At 42.1% G+C, this 18,587-nt stretch overlaps 1 protein-coding gene across 2 annotated transcripts in view; it reads right to left on the minus strand.

The window, feature by feature from the left end:
- Positions 1–288: 288 nt before the first annotated feature.
- Positions 289–18,587, minus strand: part of SLC1A2 (solute carrier family 1 member 2) — a 102,481-nt gene continuing 84,182 nt past the window's right edge. Inside the window, exons 11-13 of one of the 2 annotated variants that reach the window (XR_014326390.1) lie at positions 14,186–14,417; positions 10,135–10,256; positions 289–4,374 (exon numbers count right to left, since the gene is read on the minus strand). Coding sequence is in view for 1 of the 2 variants with exons in the window: in XM_082844945.1 (XP_082701071.1) it covers positions 10,185–10,256; positions 14,186–14,417 (304 nt within the window). In the remaining variant the exon portion in view is untranslated. Of the gene's footprint in view, positions 4,375–7,833; positions 10,257–14,185; positions 14,418–18,587 lie in introns of those variants that run through there. The other variant, XM_082844945.1, reaches the window with a different exon arrangement.

Consider the following 18,587-nt stretch of genomic DNA (forward strand, 5'->3'; position numbering starts at 1 on the left):
AGTTGCTTTAGGCTCCTGAGATTTGGGGGATAACACATACTGGCTGTTCACAAGGATAATTTTGATTATACACCATTTTTATCCAACTCATAACTTTTTTTTTTTTTTTTTGCGGTACGCGGGCCTCTCACTGTTGTGGCCTCTCCCGTTGCGGAGCACAGGCTCCGGACGCGCAGGCTCAGCGGCCATGGCTCACGGGCCCAGCCGCTCCGCGGCATGTGGGATCTTCCCGGACCGGGGCACGAACCCACGTCCCCTGCATCGGCAGGCGGACTCGCAACCACTGCGCCACCAGGGAAGCCCCAACTCATAACCTTATAGCATAAGATGTGATTCCACCATATATTTAGGCTTCCTAGAAAATATTCATTTAGACACTGTAGGTTTTGATCCACAAACTTCTCCAAAAGGAGCACTGGAGACACCATGTAACCAACACTCGTTTAAAATTGGAGTTGAAGGAGAGGCAACAACCAAGAGAAATTGGAATCCACATTTACTGATGAGAGATATATACATAAAAGTTAAAACACTTAGTGAAGTATTGGATTTACAGATTATTTCCCGTATATAAAGAATATGCAGTTATTGTACACATGTAATGTTACAGCAATCAGTCCACATGGTCAGAAAGCTTAGAAAACTAAAGGTGAGAACAAAATACTTCAACTACCCAAAGTGTGCTTTGCCAGCAAGGCCTTTCCTAGAACCATATGTAAGAAATACCCCCAAAATTAGTTGAAGTTTTTATCTTTTTTCATTCATTAGTCTTTAAACACTATGTGCTATGTGAGGGAAACAATTATTCTTATCTTTCATTCTGGACACAAAAAGAATCTTCGAAGGGAATCCCGCCTAAAGGTTAGCTTTCTTTCGGTAAGGTTTCATCCTGAATTTGACGGGAGTTGAAGAAGCCACATTTTCAGGAAAAAAAAATGTGCCTGTTCCCATTTACATTCCTTCACTCCAATCATTGGAGAAGACACTGAAAATTAACGTGCTTTGTGCCCTCAGAGGATCTCTCAAGCTTCACTCCTCTTGTGAAAAGAGAGGGGCACTCAGTGTTCCCAGCTGCACATGGCCATCCTTCTCTGTCCTTACAGAGGAAAAAGGGGTTACAGGAACTATAGACCCCACAGCATTCCATTTAGTGATAATTAGACAGGATGTGTGTTTTGGAGGCAGGTATATAATTGCATTGAACCTCCTCTTCCACTGCCTGAAACACACACACAAAGCCTACTAGGTAGAGGTCCTACTCCCTTCACATATGTGGGATCTGTGCTTCACCAGTTGTTTTTTTTTCTTTTGCAACCCCAAAGCTGTACACTGACCATCCTTGTGCTTCTCTTATCTTTCTAGAGACAACTGTGCAATTTACTACCAGAAGTGTGCTTTTGTGGGGTTTTGCCTACACGGCAGTTAGTCAGTGAATGTCTTTCCTACACCGTGACTCAAGAAACCAAGGAGGACGAGGCTCTTCAGAACCTTTAAGTCATGAGCATCATGGTCAGTATTTGGCAACCAAAGAGACAGACCTTTTCCTAAGGATATAATGCTAACATGCTCATGCTGAGAAGGAGACGAGCCTTTTGTCTCTGTGAGCCCAATCCGTCAAGTGAAGGAGGGCTGGAGATAAATGTCCTCATTCTAAATCTACCTAAGCCTAGATAATCAAAAGTTCCACAGTTGCACTCATTGGGCACTACATAGACTTCAGATGCCCTTTCACTAAGAATCACGACACATACCCAACCCTCCTTTGCCCCGAATTGCACATTTACAAAGATACTGGACACACACAGACTTTCAAACAATCATCGGTACAAAGGATTCATAGATAAGTTCTTCACTGATATACATTCCCAAGTCACTTTAAGAAAGAGGAAAAATTATTCACTACTAGTTATCTAGGAAGGAAAAGAAGGGTTTTCAAAACAACAATCAACATGTCTACTGCACTTAGATGAACGGCCAAAAATAACATTTAAATTAAATTACAATACATCTATATACCATTTCACTGAAATTACACATAGATACCTACATTATAGCTACACAAAGTGCATAGGCACTGTTCTTCATGCGTGAGCCAAGTGTTACTGTGTACACACAAGAACTTCATGCTTGACAGCTATCTGTACTTGAAAATCACAGATACAGTCGTTGCCAGTTGAGGGCACATCTAATCTGTTTGCTTAATGAGGAGTGGGTTCAAATACACACCGGTACACTTTCTATGTAACTATTTTCCTAAAACATAGCAAAAATACTAGCCCTACAACCATATCAGAAAGTGTGTTTGGTGGAAGGAAGACCCTCCCTTGTCTTTGCAGTAGTTATTGATTTGCCTTTTGGGGAAATTTACATAGATTGTTACTCACCTGAGGACAGAATCTACCTGGGCTGCTTCTAAACAATTTCTATGTGACTCTAAGCCCCAGTGATGGAGTATTGCTTCAGAGCTGGTACCAGTATTTTTTTTCCTTAAAAATATGTGCTCAATTCACATAACAATGTGACATTTACTACCAATTTGCTTGGCAAGAACGAACTGCGACAAATCTGTCCTGATTTGCTTCCTTGCACTCACCCTCAATCTCTCTATCCAAAGTTTTCCTAAGCCAATTTTCACGTAAATTATTAGGAAGACATGGGAGATTCTGACATAGAAATGATCCAACTATTATCACCTTATTTCTCATTTTCTTGGAGAAAAGCAAAATTAGGATGCTTACCTGGAAAAACAAGGCCTGGTGTCAAAAATAAGGAGTCAGGGGACTTCCCTGGTGGTGCAGTGGTTAAGAATCCGCCTGCCAATGCAGGGGACACGGGTTCGATCCCTGGTCTGGGAAGATCCCACACGCCGCAGAGCAACTAAACCCGTGCGCCACAACTACTGAGCCTGCGCTCTAGAGCCCGCGAGCCACAACTACTGAAGCCCGCATGCCACAACTACTGAAGCCTGTGCGCCTAGAGCCAGCGCTCCACAACAAAAGAAGCCACCACAATGAGAAGCCCGCACACCGTGACAAAGAGTAGCCCCCGCTCATGGCAACTCGAGAAAGCCCAGCAATGAAGACCCAACGCAGCCAAAAATAAATAAATGAATTAATTAAAAAAAATAATAATAAGGAGTCAGCACCATTCCGTGAGTTCAAAAGACTAATCGTTTAAATGCATATCCTAACCAGCTAAGGGACTGAAGTGACTCCTTGTTCTTAAGGGTCATTTTGTTCATTGCATCGCAAAGGACTGGGTTCTTAAATATTTCAAATGTGGCTGTATGCTCAGGAAACAACTGACAGCTCTAAATTGCTGTAGAAACGTCTTGTGCTCTAATTAGTTGTAATTCTACGTATGTGGTTATATAGAAAATACCATAAGAAGATATCTGTCTGCAAAATTACAGATACTAAATAGATCAATTCAGTCTACACTGAGTTCTTTATGGTTTATGAAGAATAGATACAAACCTATAACATCATTAAAGGCTAAATCAATATTAACCATATAATATCCAGGACTCTAAATATGTTTTCTCATGCTCTTTATAAATAATAGCAAAGAAGCCCACGGATTTGTTTAAAAAAGAATATAAGGTTGGACTGGAGGAATTTGGGGGTGGATGCAACACTGATCAGAGGGCAATATGTTGTCCCTGGTAACATAGATTTTTACCAGGAAGCCAAAATATATCCATGGGCAGCAAGACCAAATTAGATTCACAGTTTGCCAGCTCTCTCCTCAAGCCATAGAAAACAAATAGAAAAACGATATACAAAAATCCTCACAAAAGTAGTTTTTTATATACAAATCTCTGTAGTGACCAGATAACCTGATCTGTCTTGTGCAACATGGAAATGCAATGCTGAGGTTTCCCAGGGGAAGGAGGAAGGGAAGGAGTGAAGGTCATTTATGGAAAGATCTGGATGCCAAAGGATGAGTTCCTAGTAAGGAGAATAACTCTCCTGGAGAAGTGAGCAACCACAGTGCCAGCGTTCTGATCATACACTTCAGAGAATTTGCTCCGTGGAGGCGAAAACTCAGAGATATGCTAGACTAACTTCCTTGGCTAGTGTGTGCATCTCTTTCCTACCGAAGGCAGCAGGCTGTTTCTAGGCAGCTAAATGGTTGCCATGAGAAGAAACGGAGCCCCAGAAGGAGCGAGTCTCCTGCTGCATCGTCCCCATCCCCACAGGGAACGATGACAAGGGTCACAGTCAGCTGTTACGTTCCAACACTCACCCAGGGATGGGAGGTGTCTCCGGAGGAACTGGAGACCTGTTGCTACCCAGGCTCTAGGTCAACTGCTGACTGCAAGGTAGAGGGATCTGTTCCAGTAGCAGGTTTTATCCTCAGCACAAAAGGGCCCTGTATAATAATCAGAAGGACTTCAAAAAATATCAAAATGGATATTTGCACCAGAAGTAAGAAGGTGAGGCAAAGCTGGACATGGAAAAATAAAGGAAAAAAAAAGCTGATCAGTAATTACTCAGGATATTATTTAGAGTGAATGAAAGAAGAACTTGAGGGCTTCTCTTACTTTTCCATACATTCTTATATGGATCCGTTAAGAAATATCTTTTTCTTGATGCTCTAGTGTCAGGTCTTCTGCACTAAAAGTTTAAACGAACAAACAAACACTAACTCAATCCTTTTAGTACTAGCTTTACATCCCTCTGCTCCACATCTACAGAGCTGAAGTCTTCTCTGGCAATAAAGGTGCTCACGAAACAATAATACCAAATGTATTGCGTATTTAGCAGAAGTTTGGACAAAGAGCAAGGATGCAAACGTGGCCCACTGAAGCAGTACCAGAACGTGCAAGAGATTGTTCAAAGGCCATGGCCAGTCACATGCACCTTGCAGACAGACCACGCATTTTATCCAGCCTAGAAACTCTGGGCATTGAAAAAGGCAATGATCACCAATACAAGTCTATTCTTGTAAGATAGACCTTCTCCACCTGTGATGTGACGCCCACAGTAATAGCAAACCAAGAGGAAACTTTGAAAATGAACTCAACCAAATATCTCTGCATACCTCTCCAGAGAAAGGAGTTGGCCCGGGCCCACCCTGTGCATGGATGTACGTGTCTGCGTACCAGTGGAGAGGGAATATTTTACAGACAGTCGCTGTTTTTGTGTGAGTCTTCCACCAGTTTCATGAGTGTTCAAGTTGATTTACCAGATGCTCCCAAATTCCCATACTGGGTCGGCAATTAGGACTGTTTGGAGGAAACTGTGTGTTTAGGGTATTCGGGGTGGGCCCTGTTGCCGCAAGAGGAACGATGCAAGACCTTGAGGGAGGCCATAGGCTCACCCTGGCCCCTCATGATGACTCTGGCAGCATTCTTCCCTGAGCTGAATGGCTACTTCTATTAGGACAGTGCCTTAGGCAAAGGCCAGTTTTATAAAAGGAGCTTTGTTTGTATCCCCAAATACCAAACTGTGGATGAACACGGCCGTCTTCCAAGCTTGTTGTAAAACTTCAGATGAAGAGAGAGGCTTGAATCTAATTTCCCCCAAAGGGGATGAGAAAAATCCAAATTGATTATTCATTGTTGTGGGCCCCTCTGACCTACAATATAAATAGCTAATGTGTTATAGCAGTAAGCCTCTTATGAAAGAAGAAATTAAAGTAGAGATCATTATATGGTGGTTTCACAGGGCTGGATGGGGGTTTTAATCATTTAATCCAGCACTTCACTTTTTTTTTCTTCAGTGGAGCTTGTGTGTAAAGTGACTTGTGTAAGTTATATGAATAAAAATGGGCAGAGTCTAAGTCAAAAGTTTCTCCACCCAACTGCATTATTTCTCCTCACCTCTATGTCATTCCCTGAATTAGCTGTGCTGTGCGGTGAAATAAGACACTACTCAGTTAAGATTCCCTGTCATCTATTCTAAAACCGACCCTCGCGCTAACTTGGATGGTCATTTACTAAACTGTCTCTTAAGCAGCAATAATGATGGTTGGAATAAGAAGGGAGGAGAAGGAAGAGTGGAAATTGGGTTTTCTTTTCAGAAAAATCATAAGCAACTGATGCCTGGACAGCTTTGAACTCACTCCATCCAAGGAGACAAATCTGTCTACAAGGCAACGTCCCTGGCTTGGCACTCAGCGGTCCTTCTCGGTTTTAGCCAGAAATTACCAGATACTGAGACCATTTATCTTCTCTGACAACTAGATTTACAAAACTCTCACTTCAGAATTCCTTCAAGCCTTTTGTTTTTAAACTTAATCTTTTTAGGCCCCTAGACGGTCATATCTTATTTAAAGAGCAAGTATTACAATAATTGAAAAATCCCATTTGTTCCTTTTTCTTGGCTTGGAGTGAATTTATTTGGAGAATAAGCAAAGCCAAACCAGCAACCCACACAATTGTATGGCCCCAGGCACTGAAGAGCAGCGAAGTGGGAAGAGCCACCTCCATTGGGTGTAACTGCTGAGCATTTAGTCATCACACCAGGCAAGAGCTGCTGAGGCTTGTTTATCAAGAGTCTGAACTATGGAGAATTCTCTCTGAGCATGTGGGTACCTATTTGGATTCATTGCCATATTTCTAATAGCTACTTGGTTCAGATCATGGAGATCTGTATTAGCTACATGATTGCCTTAATCCTCTGACCTTCTTTGCATGGAAAATATAGCACAGACAGAACCCTTGATTCAGACAAAAGTGAAATATTGTACCATAACTTTTGCTATTGGGAACAAAGGGAAGTGTGGTATTTGCAAAAGCATGGCAGGCTTGGGTTTCCTTCTGGGGATCCAGTAGGTGAGTTATCCAACTCCAAAGGGGCTTCTTGACTAGATATAAACTTGCAAATGACATATTTCTCTGTGCGCGAGTGGAAATGACCTGAGACCCTCTATTCAACCGGTCGTTGGGATTCCTCACCTTACCTACCAGGAGTACATCTCCCCATAATCTGAATTTACCCGAAGCCTTTCTCAGCTTCCACCAGTTCAAATCCAAAAGCTAGGCATTTTGGCAACCTTTCTTTAGACTTTCCTGAACACCCAAAGCTAATGAGTAGTTAAAGAGAAGTAAATATTTATATTTTATGGAACATGGCCACTTCTGCAGGCAATGAGGCTCTAGGTTGTGTTTCCACACACAATAGGAAGTGAAGAATCAAACCTGACAGCTACCTGGCTCAAAACTCATCATCTGAAGTTTTATATTGAAGATCTGCGTGATTTAGATGACTGCCTTGATTGTCTGATGCTCTCTGCATGGGAGGCACATCCTCAAAGAGCTAAGGTAAAGCTTTGCCTTGAGTGTGATTCTTTTCACTGATAGGACTTGATTCATTGAATTGTAGTAGGTAATCAAATGATGACTCCACTTGGGTTTCCCAAAGGACATAAATGAGAAAGGAGAGAATAAAAGTCTACCTCGTTGGTTTTCTCCTGACAATTCTGATTCCTAAAAATAGTGAATGAGTTCATAAAAAACGGTGTTGCCAAAGCCCTGACTTAACAGAACCTAAGGGATGCAGTGTATGTATCTGGCCTGCCACGTCTGAATACAAGTATAACATTTATGCATGGTCAAACATTAATGGACTGTTACAAGCATTCATATTTGTGTTGGACCTATTAAAATAAATCTATGCGTATAACGGACAGGCTATAATATCCTGTTTAGAAAATGGCTGTTAGAGGTATATTCTGGATCTACTTGTTCTGTTTATGGCACATATGCTGGGCAAGGAAAACCCCAGTGGGTATGGCAGGAGAAGAATGAATGAGGCCTAAAAAACACAGAGGACACAGTCACACGTCAGCTCTACATACATCCTGGGTTTTCAGGCTAGTCCTGAATTTGAGACATTGCTTATTTTTACTGATTTGTTGAACTTCCAGATGAACTGATTTCCTAAGTATATTCTCATGAAACTTATTGCCTAGTTTCAAACCTGAAAAACCTGCTTTGCTAAGCTGTGCACCTAGTTTCTTCTGAACACGCTGTCCCCTTATATATTTGTAGGTTAACTCGATAACTAGAAAAAAGCTGAAGACAAACAAACAGGGAAGACTTTTAGGCTGAGTCTTCGGAAGACGATCCTGAGACCACTCCTTTGAGTAACATGCCAGTGTGTAAAAGTGCTAAGCTGGCGTTAAACAGCAAAACCACAGGCTCCTAGATGCCTTGCCTAAATCCTTCTCCTCCCCATAAAAAAGCTCTTGGGAGCACCACTTAACGATGATCCTTAACAGCTTCACAGTTAAACCCAGGAACTGTCCCTTTGACCCACAACATCTGCTGTAAAGCACGCATTTTCCACTACTACATTTCAGCATGCCCTTGGCCACCCTCTTAACTGTCCATCTAATGAAAATGAAGACAAATGTATTTAAAAAAAAAAAAAAGCAAAAACTACTTAATACTGCTCAACACTGATTCTTATCTCCCCCCCCAAAAAAACCACTAGAGCTTAAGAGACAGAACTACTAGAATCTCATGTCTCTTGTGTGTTCCAAAGGTATCTGATTTGGAAGAGAAAAGTCACAAGGAGAGGGTACTAAAGGGCATGTATGTCCATAAACACCCTCTCCTAAGAAAATCTGGACTCTATGACTCTTCCTGAATATCTCAGCATCCATCTGCTGCAGCAGATAAACACCTTACCCTCACATTGGACCAAGGTTCTACACACGTCAAATGTGCTTATTTCTCAATGATTCATGTTCAAGTCCTCAGCAAACTCCTAAAGCCAGCAACCTTAGGAAAATACTGTGGGTTATTCAACAGAAAATGTTGAAAAATGTAGCTTGGAAGTGCCTACAGCATGCAAGGCACCGACTGGGCTATTCCAATTATATTATGTATTCCCTCAGACTTCCACAGCCTTGAGAAGATTCCATCTGTGAAGTCCTGTTGAGCCATCCTTTGTTCCTACTTCATGGTTCAAGGCTACCTTGACTTTGCCATAAGAATGTCACCTTTACAGGATTTTGCACCTATGTTTGTTTTCTGTTCCTTTCCACAGAGAAGACTGGGGGAAAAGATGGGCTCTGCTTCCAGCTGTGTCCTGTAACTGGTTTTAGGTGCTGTGATATAATATAACAAAAAGCTTTCTGCATATTAGATAACTAACAGTGTTTTGGTTTTGTTTTTATCATGAGATTAGTATTAAAAGAGGCACAGCCAACCCGACTACCCTCCATCTGTGAGGACAGTAAAATGATTAAGCCTTCTAGTCTGATGAGAACATGACTGAAATAAGTTGGGGATTAAGAACGTCTTTTTTTGGTAGAGACCCAAATAAGAATTGTATGAACGAAACAAAGACACTGAAGCCTAGATAAAATAATCTCACTTGATGTCACTATGCCAGGTGATGCAAACGAAACACAAACAAATTTGAATCTTTGAATCTGGTTAAAATTTATGCTGACTGTGCTCTCTTACTTTTGTCAATATATACAGAAGTTATATGTAAATTACATCCTAATCCCTTATCAAATTTAGAACAAATGATGAAACCTACTTTGAAATTCAACAATTATTCCCATAAACTAGATGGGGTAGAGCAGAGACTCAGTGGGTTCCGTAACCGGCTACCTTTAAGATACGGCTCCCACTATGACTGTCTTTGAAACATTTAGCCATTTAACTTAAAGCATATACGGAAGAGAAATTGTACCTTAAGATGGGTACTTTGTTTTAATCAACACAAGGACATACGCTACAAGACATTTAAGGGGATTTACTTCCAAAGGCTTCTAACAGAATCTCTTGTGTGTTACAAGGTGAAGCATGGAGAACATTGGAAGGAGTAACACACTGACTGTCTGCTCATTAATCCAAATCCCTGGAATGTGCCACACGGCTTTAGTCGTGTCCCCTGGGAAGAGACCATCCACGGTTCTGCATCTTGAGAGAAAAGGGAAGCTGGCAAGAACGCGTCTTCAATTCAAACTGATTCCTCCAGCGGCATCCATTCAAACAATAATACAAGTGAGAAAATTAGATGGTTACCAAGCATTATTTGGCAAAGACACAGCACCGTGCCTATCACTGACTCACAAAAGATCCTCTAAGCCTCAGCTAACAGATTAAGTAAACATAGAAATATTTTTTTTTCTTTTTAAAGAAAGCTTGTTTATATCCTCTTTTACCATAAGATACGCTGGGGAGTTTATTCAAGAATTTGCTGACAGTCATATCCTTATTTTTCACGTTTCCAAGGTTCTTCTTCAACACTGCAGTCGGCTGACTTTCCGCTGGCTGCCAGAGTTACCTGAAAATAATTATCATCAATATCCAGCTTACGGGCCACGAACCAGAAAACCACCTGGGGGGTTACGTGGAGGACCACCAGACCCAGGTTCCACTACACGACTTAAATATTAATTTTAAACATTGTTCCTTCCAAATCGATTTTGAACTGGTCTTAGTTTTCAACACTGATTTGCGAACATTAAAAAAAAAATACATATTTGCCTTGGGGGGTATTGAGCGACTAGAGATACTTTGCAAGTTGGGGGATAAATAACTTCTACTATGATTTTAGGGTTATGAGGGTGTCTCATTACCCATAGACTTCCCCACACAACAATGCAGTCCTGAAAACATAGTGCCCTTGTGCTACTCCAAACAACCACAGAGAAAAAAAAGTCCAGAACCAGGCAGCTAGTTCTACTCATGCACGTGAAAGGTTCAGTTGCAATGAGGCCAGGTGGAGTTTATACACGTCCAATTTTCAAATCATGATGGTCTGGCTCTACCATATAAGCTATCCAGGCTTTAAAAATTAAAAAGGAAAGGAGGGAATTAAAAGGCTGAAATCAGTATCTCTAAATTATGTCATTGCAGACATTTATTAATCAACTATAATCTCCAGACTGTCAGTATTATGCTTCCCTGGCTCTCAGCGAACTGAACCCTTACACAGAGTGGGAAGTATTCCCCTCCACATCTAAGTCGTTTTCCTAGCTTACCTTCCATCTGTCTGTCCTCAACGTCATGTGCAAACTTAAACCCACGACTGATATTCCACATAATGGAGAGACTGGATTTATGGAAGCATTAGAATATGGAGACATGACAAACGCAGCAATGTTTGAAAGAAATCTGGCCTTCCTTCTTACCCAAGTGGAAGTGAGAGGCATGCGTTATGAACGCACACAACATGCTAGGCACAGAAAACCTTTCACGAAGCAAGCAAATGAAAATAAAAACTACTCATTCCTCCGGTCCCCATGAGGCCCCCGCATTGTTTTTTTTTTAAAAGACCATGCAACAAGCAAATGAAAGCATCCCATGCAGTTCTTCTGATTAAAATTAAAAACATTGCATAACTTCAAACTACGGTTACAAGGCAAGAGTTTGAAAATAGAGAGACCAATGTGACAGAACAATGCTTAGAATGGTTAAAGTTGTGACCAGAGCGGCAGCAAACTTGTTTCCCCTTCAGTGAACTGTCAGGAAAGACAGCCAGGGACAAACTATCTGCCTGGAGCAAGCTGCCTGTTCACCATGACCTTGAATGTACCTATTTGGCTTTCAGTGATGAACCAGATAATAGCTGTGCAACATTATGAATCATGGTGCCTTTGGAAAACCAGACAGAGCTCAGGTGGCAGGGGCAGGGAGGCTGTTGTTTTCAAATACTGAGACCTGTGTCTCTGAAGTAGCTGGGACTGCAGCTTTTTTGGCATTTCCTTTTTCTGGCTGGATTAAAGGAAGCAGGGACTCTGCTCCCCCAGTCTATTCCACCCGGCTCCGTCCCAACACCTGGGTAATGGAAGAGCCAAAAGGGAAGAACTGGCAGTAAGCAGCGATGTCTCCCAACTCAGCTTTTAAAACAGTGAGACTGAGAATGGACCAGAAGGAGGTTCAAAGGCAGGAGTAGATGGGACTCAGATATTCTGGGAAAGCCTTCAAATTCATCTCCACAGCTCTGACTGCCTCCTTTGCATATAGGTGTCAACTCAGTTAACTGGTCTAGAGCGAGAAGGGTTGACTGGCCTCGCCTCACAATCTTCACTGAGCTGAACCCATCACTTCACTAAAAACTGCAAACCGCCAAAGAGTTACTAAACCAATATGGCCGTTTCATCATTTCCATGATCTGCTCAGTTTCACCATTTGACCATCTAAACACTAATTCTCCGAGTTTGCAGGTGGTTGGTTTGGTGGTCGATTACCTCGAAAGACTGAGCCACTATCTCTATCAAACTGTCCAGCAAAAAAGGTTATCTGAATTAAAGCATGGGGTCGAGATGCTAAACGTATACACTCAATAAATATATCTGAACAGCCTACTGCATGCCTGGCCCTGCTTTAGGGCACAGCAGTGATAAACAGGGACACAGTCTCTCTCATGGGCTTACTTCACAGTGATAGAGACAGCTGACCAACATTTCCCTTTAGGGACTGAACTGCTTTGCTAAAATAAACGAAGCACATTTGTCCTGATGTGCTTGATATGCTTTAAGGGAAAAAGAAGGTGCAGGAAGTCTGAAATCTAAAGACATCTCCATGCCTATACACTTCCCTCAAAACTTGTCCTACACAATATCGTTAAGAAGCCTCTCCTGAGACGCTCCGAAAGGGCCGCACCAAAGGCAGTTAACCACTAGGACTCTTCTCATATATAACTGCAAAGTTAAAGAATATATGTGGTGATTTTAGTTTGTTTCCTGCTACTATTTTTCCTCATAGGGAAGTAATTGCGATCAAGCTGTTATCTCCACTATACAACTGCACATTCATTTTGCTGTCCTCCAGTGCCTAACTCAGGGCTTTGCCGATTATGGGCACTCAATAAAACTTGACTAATAATCAAAATACAGGAGGTCATAGGAATAAGATGGGGGTGCTCAATTAAACCCCACAAGGCACACGATGAATACTTGTTAAATATAATAGAGCATAAAGCTATTCCATGGAATGTTGACCCTTGTTTACCAAAACTAACATTTTGATGGAGAATAAGCCAGCACAATCATTGAGATGTGGAAAACACGAACTTTCCAGGAGAATGGCGTATACCATTTAGGTGCATCTGAATTTCTAACAGTTTTAATTGTTTTCACTGAACCACTTAATTTATGCAATTGCCTCTTGATGGGCGGGGTCCCTCCCTAATTTGCATCAGAGCCCTGGTTTACCCACACATGTAGCTTATACAGAGGGGATGAACCAAAGATGGTGGCTGCACCTATGATACAGTCCAGCAGAGGGGGTTGCTTCTGTGTCATCCTTAGTTGTCTGGCAGAAGCCATGGCACATATTTGGAATGACCCAGAAATAACATAGGGAGAAATTAGCTATTAAATGAGATCCGTCAACAGGAGTCAAAAAGGTATCAGAAATCTGTGTTCGGTTCAGATTGTCCTCAGTTGCCACTTACAACCCTTAAGAGTTGACACTGCTCACCTGCCAGGGTTTCTCCAAGTTTGCTTCACTCTGGTCACGACACTTTGACAATGTCAAGTTAGTTACAATGAAGGCTGGACAGAGCCCATCAAGCTTGAAGACTTAGCATCCAACAGCTTGGAAAAGAGTCCGGAACATCCATGCTTCAGGAAGAATGGTATTGCCAGGCAGTATGTGACATATAGTGTTTTTTTAAAGCCATCTACGGATAATTGTCCTGAAGGAGAGTTATTCTTTACTTGAAATTGCTTCCCCATTCTTGGGGCAAAGTGATTGCCAGGTGAAAACTCACCTTCCCACAAAAATAATGAAGAGAAAGATGGCTGCACAAAGTCATGTGGGTACACTTTTGATCAATACATGATATACAGCAAGAAGGAATACTTGTGCTATGTAAATCAAATGATTCTGAGTATCTCTCTTGATGTTTCACTCGAACAGAATATTTGAAAGCCAGCAAGGCCCTAGAAACCACAAATTCTTGAGCGTAATATTCAAAGAAAACTGATTGAATTTGTGAAGTGGATGGACGGGGGAGTCAAAATGATTGTTTTATATCACATGGATAAAACAAGCAACCGATTGGCTCTTTCACCGTTAGACTTGTGGATTTCCTGCCACGTTAGACACAGAGTTAGATGATCTGGGATTCACAGACGCTTGAGTTACATGATTCTTTAGAAAAATAAATGTGACAGTAATACATGCAGGGCTTTGTGTTTGCTTTAAGAAATTGAGCATGCACTGTTATATACAGGTCTCGATATCCAGGAATGGGAAAGGTACCTTGCACTCATCTACTATGACAGAGTTGTGTGCAGCGTAGACACATTGGTTGGAGTTGCTTTCCCTGTGGTTCTTCATGTCATCATAAATGGACTGAGTCTTGGTCATTTCAATATCTTCATGCACTCGGTGCTGGGAGTCAATGGTGTCCAGCTCAGACTTGGAGAGGTGATAGACAATCCCAGCCCCAAAAGAGTCTCCCACAACATTGACGGATGTTCTCATCCTGTCCCTGGGGACAAAGAACAGGACACGTTTAGTGAGGAAGCAGTACGATGTGATGGTTGAGAGGTCAAAGGTCTAGAACGGAGAGACCTGGGGTTGAGTTCTGGCTCTACCTTTCCCTCTGCCTGGTCTGGGGCAAGTGACTTACTTTTAGGAGCCTTGATTTCCTTGTTTGTCAACTGGAGATAACAATCATACTCCTCTCATAAGCTCGTATGAAAATTAAATGAGACAATGTATGTAAATTGCTTAGCAAAATGTCTAATGAATGGTAAGCGTCCAATAAACAACAGGAAAAGAGAAAGGAGGAGGAGGGGAGGAAGAATTAGAGGGAAATAATGTGTCCAGATCTCAGAATTAGCTCCCAGACTGCAGCCATTCCTAGCTGTGTCCAGCAAGTCCTCTTGATTTAAACTGTTCTTCGAAGATTCCAGATTACCTCCACTTATTTTATTTACTAATTCTACAGGAAAGTGCAACCACCTGTGAATTCCCCCATAGTAGAAAATTCATCTTTTTTGTAAGGATCAAAACAACACTGCCTTCCCCCTGGGCCCCAGTCTGTCCCTAGCACACACATACACAGACACAGCTGTTGGGTAAGAAACCCAGTCACAATTTCCTCCCTGACCTATATGTGTAGTGCCTATGCGCTCTCTGTTAATTAAAAAAAAAATAAAATCTTCCAGAGGGCCTCTTGAACCAAGAAGGGTTGAGAAAAATCCTTCCTCAAATCTTGTTTCTCAGGTTCTGGCTTGAAAAAAATAGGATGGTTGATAACATCCCCTCTTCGAACGTCAGCACCAGGAAAACTAATTAAGTTCTTAAGAGTAAGTTGTAGTCTCTCACCCATAAGTTTAAATCAGTGTGAAGAGTCCTTTTGACCAGGCTTATGAGACACTCAAAGCTCTAAAAGGAAGGATGCTGGAAAACCACAAAGAAAAGAAAGAAAAAGAAGGAGTTTAGGTAAAAATGCTGCTGAGACATCTTAGTTCAGGGCACGCTAGTCTTCAATTTAAAATAAATAAATAGGGCTTCCCTGGTGGCGCAGTGGTCGAGAGTCCACCTGCCGATGCAGGGGACACGGGTTCGTGCCCCGGTCCGGGAGGATCCCACGTGCCGCGGAGCGGCTGGGCGCCATGTGCGCCATGGCCACTGAGCCTGTGCATCCGGAGCCTGTGCTCCGCAACGGGAGAGGCCACAAGAGTGAGAGGCCTGCGTACCACAAAAAAATAAAATAAAATAAAATAAATAAATAAATAAAGGAAGATACTAGAATTGGTTTAAGGCAAAGTGGAAACCTTAATAGGTTCTTGGAACTAAGGCCTAAAATAAATTCTAGTTGCTATGATGAAATCTATTTCTCATTAGAGAACAGTAATTATGAAGTTGTACTAGGAGGAGTCTGGCCTGGTTCTCTTGCAAGGAACTTGGGAGCCAGCTGGCCTTCTGGTTTCAAGCAGGAAGATGCTGCCCATGAAAAAATAAAGATCAAAGCCCAGCTTCCACTCTCAGGGGCATCTCTCCATCTGAGAAGGCTCTTCCCCTCCCTTCCGCTTTAGAGAATCTGCCTCAGCGTGACAGTCTTAACATGAATGAAGACTGGGTCTTGAGGTCATCCACAGAATCAGGCTCTTGAAATCAAGATCACTAAGAAGCCCCAGTATAAGGAGGTGAGAAGGAATATGTATTAAGAAAAGCATGGACTCTGGAGGCAGGCAGACCTGGATGAAATGCCAGCTTTTCCCCTTACCTGTTGGACAACCTTGATCATACTTAACATTGGTGAGCCCTGGTTGTCTCATTCATAAAATGGAAATAATAAAAGTGTTCCCTACATAAGGGTTGTTGTGAACAAAATGCTTAGCACAGTTCCAGACATTTAATAAGAACTCACAAAACATTAATTTTGCATGATGTATACTTTTAATATCACTATTAATCTTATCAAGTCAATATATATTTTTGGCAGCTCCTAGGTAGAACATCCAAACATGCCTGCTTAAGCTACTCTCTACCCTGAAAACATTAACCCTATTTATAGCCCAATTCCTGTGGCAGCACACCCAACTAAACAGCTGAGTTATTTGTTCATCATGCAGTTGTAGTCTACTTTGTTGCTTTTCAACTATACTTTCCATCCCTCCTGGCCTGTGCTCTGAGCCATGCGCCCAACACCCCTGATCAATTGTTAAATTCCAAAGAGCACTAAAGTCTTGGAGAGGAATGCTTTCAATACTCACTTATCTCATGGCCCAGAAGAATCTGCCTTATTGGCAAGTAGAGGGACCAAAGGTAATGGTGGTGGTGATGATGATGGTAGCTAACTTTTATTTGTATAGGAATATACCTTATAGATATTACCTCTATATCCTCATTTAATCCTCACCACGACTCTATAAGAAGGACTATTATCCACATTTAAGAGATGGAAACACTGAGGCCCAAAGAGAAGAAGTGGCTTCCCAAAGTCACACACCCTAGTAGAGTCACAGAACCATATTTGGACACAGGCACTGTGACTCCAGAATCCCCGTACAGAGGAACTGGTTTGCAAGGCAGAAATAGAGACACAGATGTAGAGGACAAACATGTGGACACCAAGTGGGGAAAGCAGGGGCCGGGTGGTGGTGGTGGGATGAATTGGGAGATTGGGATTGACATGTATACACTGATATGTATAAAATAGATAATAAGAAACTGCTGTATAAAAATAAATAAATAAATAAAATTAAACTAAAAAAAAAAAGGATCCACTGTCTGCCATGTGACGCAAAGCACCCAGGAGCCAGGCAGTCCCGATTCTGAATGTAGCTCAGCCACATACGAACGGTGTGACCTGGGTGACCTCCCCAACCAGAATTTTTCTCATCCAGTCAAAATACCTACTTTACAAAACTTGGGGAAGATAATGCCAGTTCCTGATCCACAGCTCATACTCATTATGTGCTGTCTCCTTCCCCTTTTGGAGACAAGCATCACTCATATCACATCACGGGGACAAAAGCACAAAATACTATGCTCAAGGGTTAATTACTTTTCCAGCGTAATGAAGCCATTTCCACTCAAATGAGTGATACAAGTTCACAAACTCCCCCTTCCTCAACTCTTGGCTTTCTCTGACACCAAACTCCACTCTCCCGAGCCATCACTGAACCACGTTTGGGGAACAGCATTTCTGGGTGAGCGCTCTCCAGATGTGCACGATGCTCATGTCTCTTCCATACGCTCAGGTCTCTTTGAATTTGAAGAGGAACTCTAGCCAATGGAAACAGTCACCAGGACAGTAATGGATGGAAGACAGAGTGGGGTGAAATCAAAGCAGACTAATGTTTGATGCCCAAATCAACATACAAAGGGCCCTGGACTTAGGGCTAAAACCCTAACCCAAGTGTTCTAACTCTCTCTCTTCTTACCTGAGCATGAAATAGGGAATGAGGCTAATTCCAACTTCACAAGAAGTTGCGAGGGTTAAGTGAAATGAGAGACACAATGGGAATGCCTTAAATACTCATTAAAGATTGCAGGATCACATAAGCCTGAAAATGGCTAAGTGGAAACAAGAGAAGAATGTGGACTCTAATACTTGCTGAGTTCTTTGTTAGTTCATTGATTCATTCAACAGGTATATAACGAGCATCTTAGTGTGTGCGCTATGCCAGGTGTCCAAGCAGTAAAGAGCAAGAAAAGACCCTTTCTTTGTTCTCTTTTCTGGTAGGACCCACACTCTCTTTACTTGTCTGTATTCCCCACTAGAGTAAGATTCTAATAGGAATAAGTGCTGCGTGTTCTTGGGTTTTGTAGGCAGGACAGTTTATCTACACTTGGGCCCCAGCAAAGGCTTGAATAGAAGTGTCTTGAGTCAGGCGCTAAGGGTGGGTCTGAGATAGTGAGCTAGAGAGAAGAGAGAACTAATACGTGTGAAATCTAAGAGGTGGGCGCCCTCAAGAGTGTTCAGGATGACTAGTGAGTACAGTGAGAGGCAGAAAGTAAGGACTGACCAAATCATGTATAGCCTTATCAGTCAAGTGCAGGAGTTAGAACTTTATCCCGTGTGTGACAAGGAGCCATGGAAGGGAAGGATCACGCTTGTTCCATTATAAAAGATGGCAAGACTGAAAGAGCAAAATCCACTTAGTGAAGATGTGGGGAATATGGAGAAAGATGAATTTGAGAG

The sequence above is a fragment of the Leucopleurus acutus genome (genome assembly GCF_964270905.1).
Source record: "Leucopleurus acutus genome assembly, chromosome: 8".
In the NCBI taxonomy this organism is placed as follows: domain Eukaryota; kingdom Metazoa; phylum Chordata; class Mammalia; order Artiodactyla; family Delphinidae; genus Leucopleurus; species Leucopleurus acutus.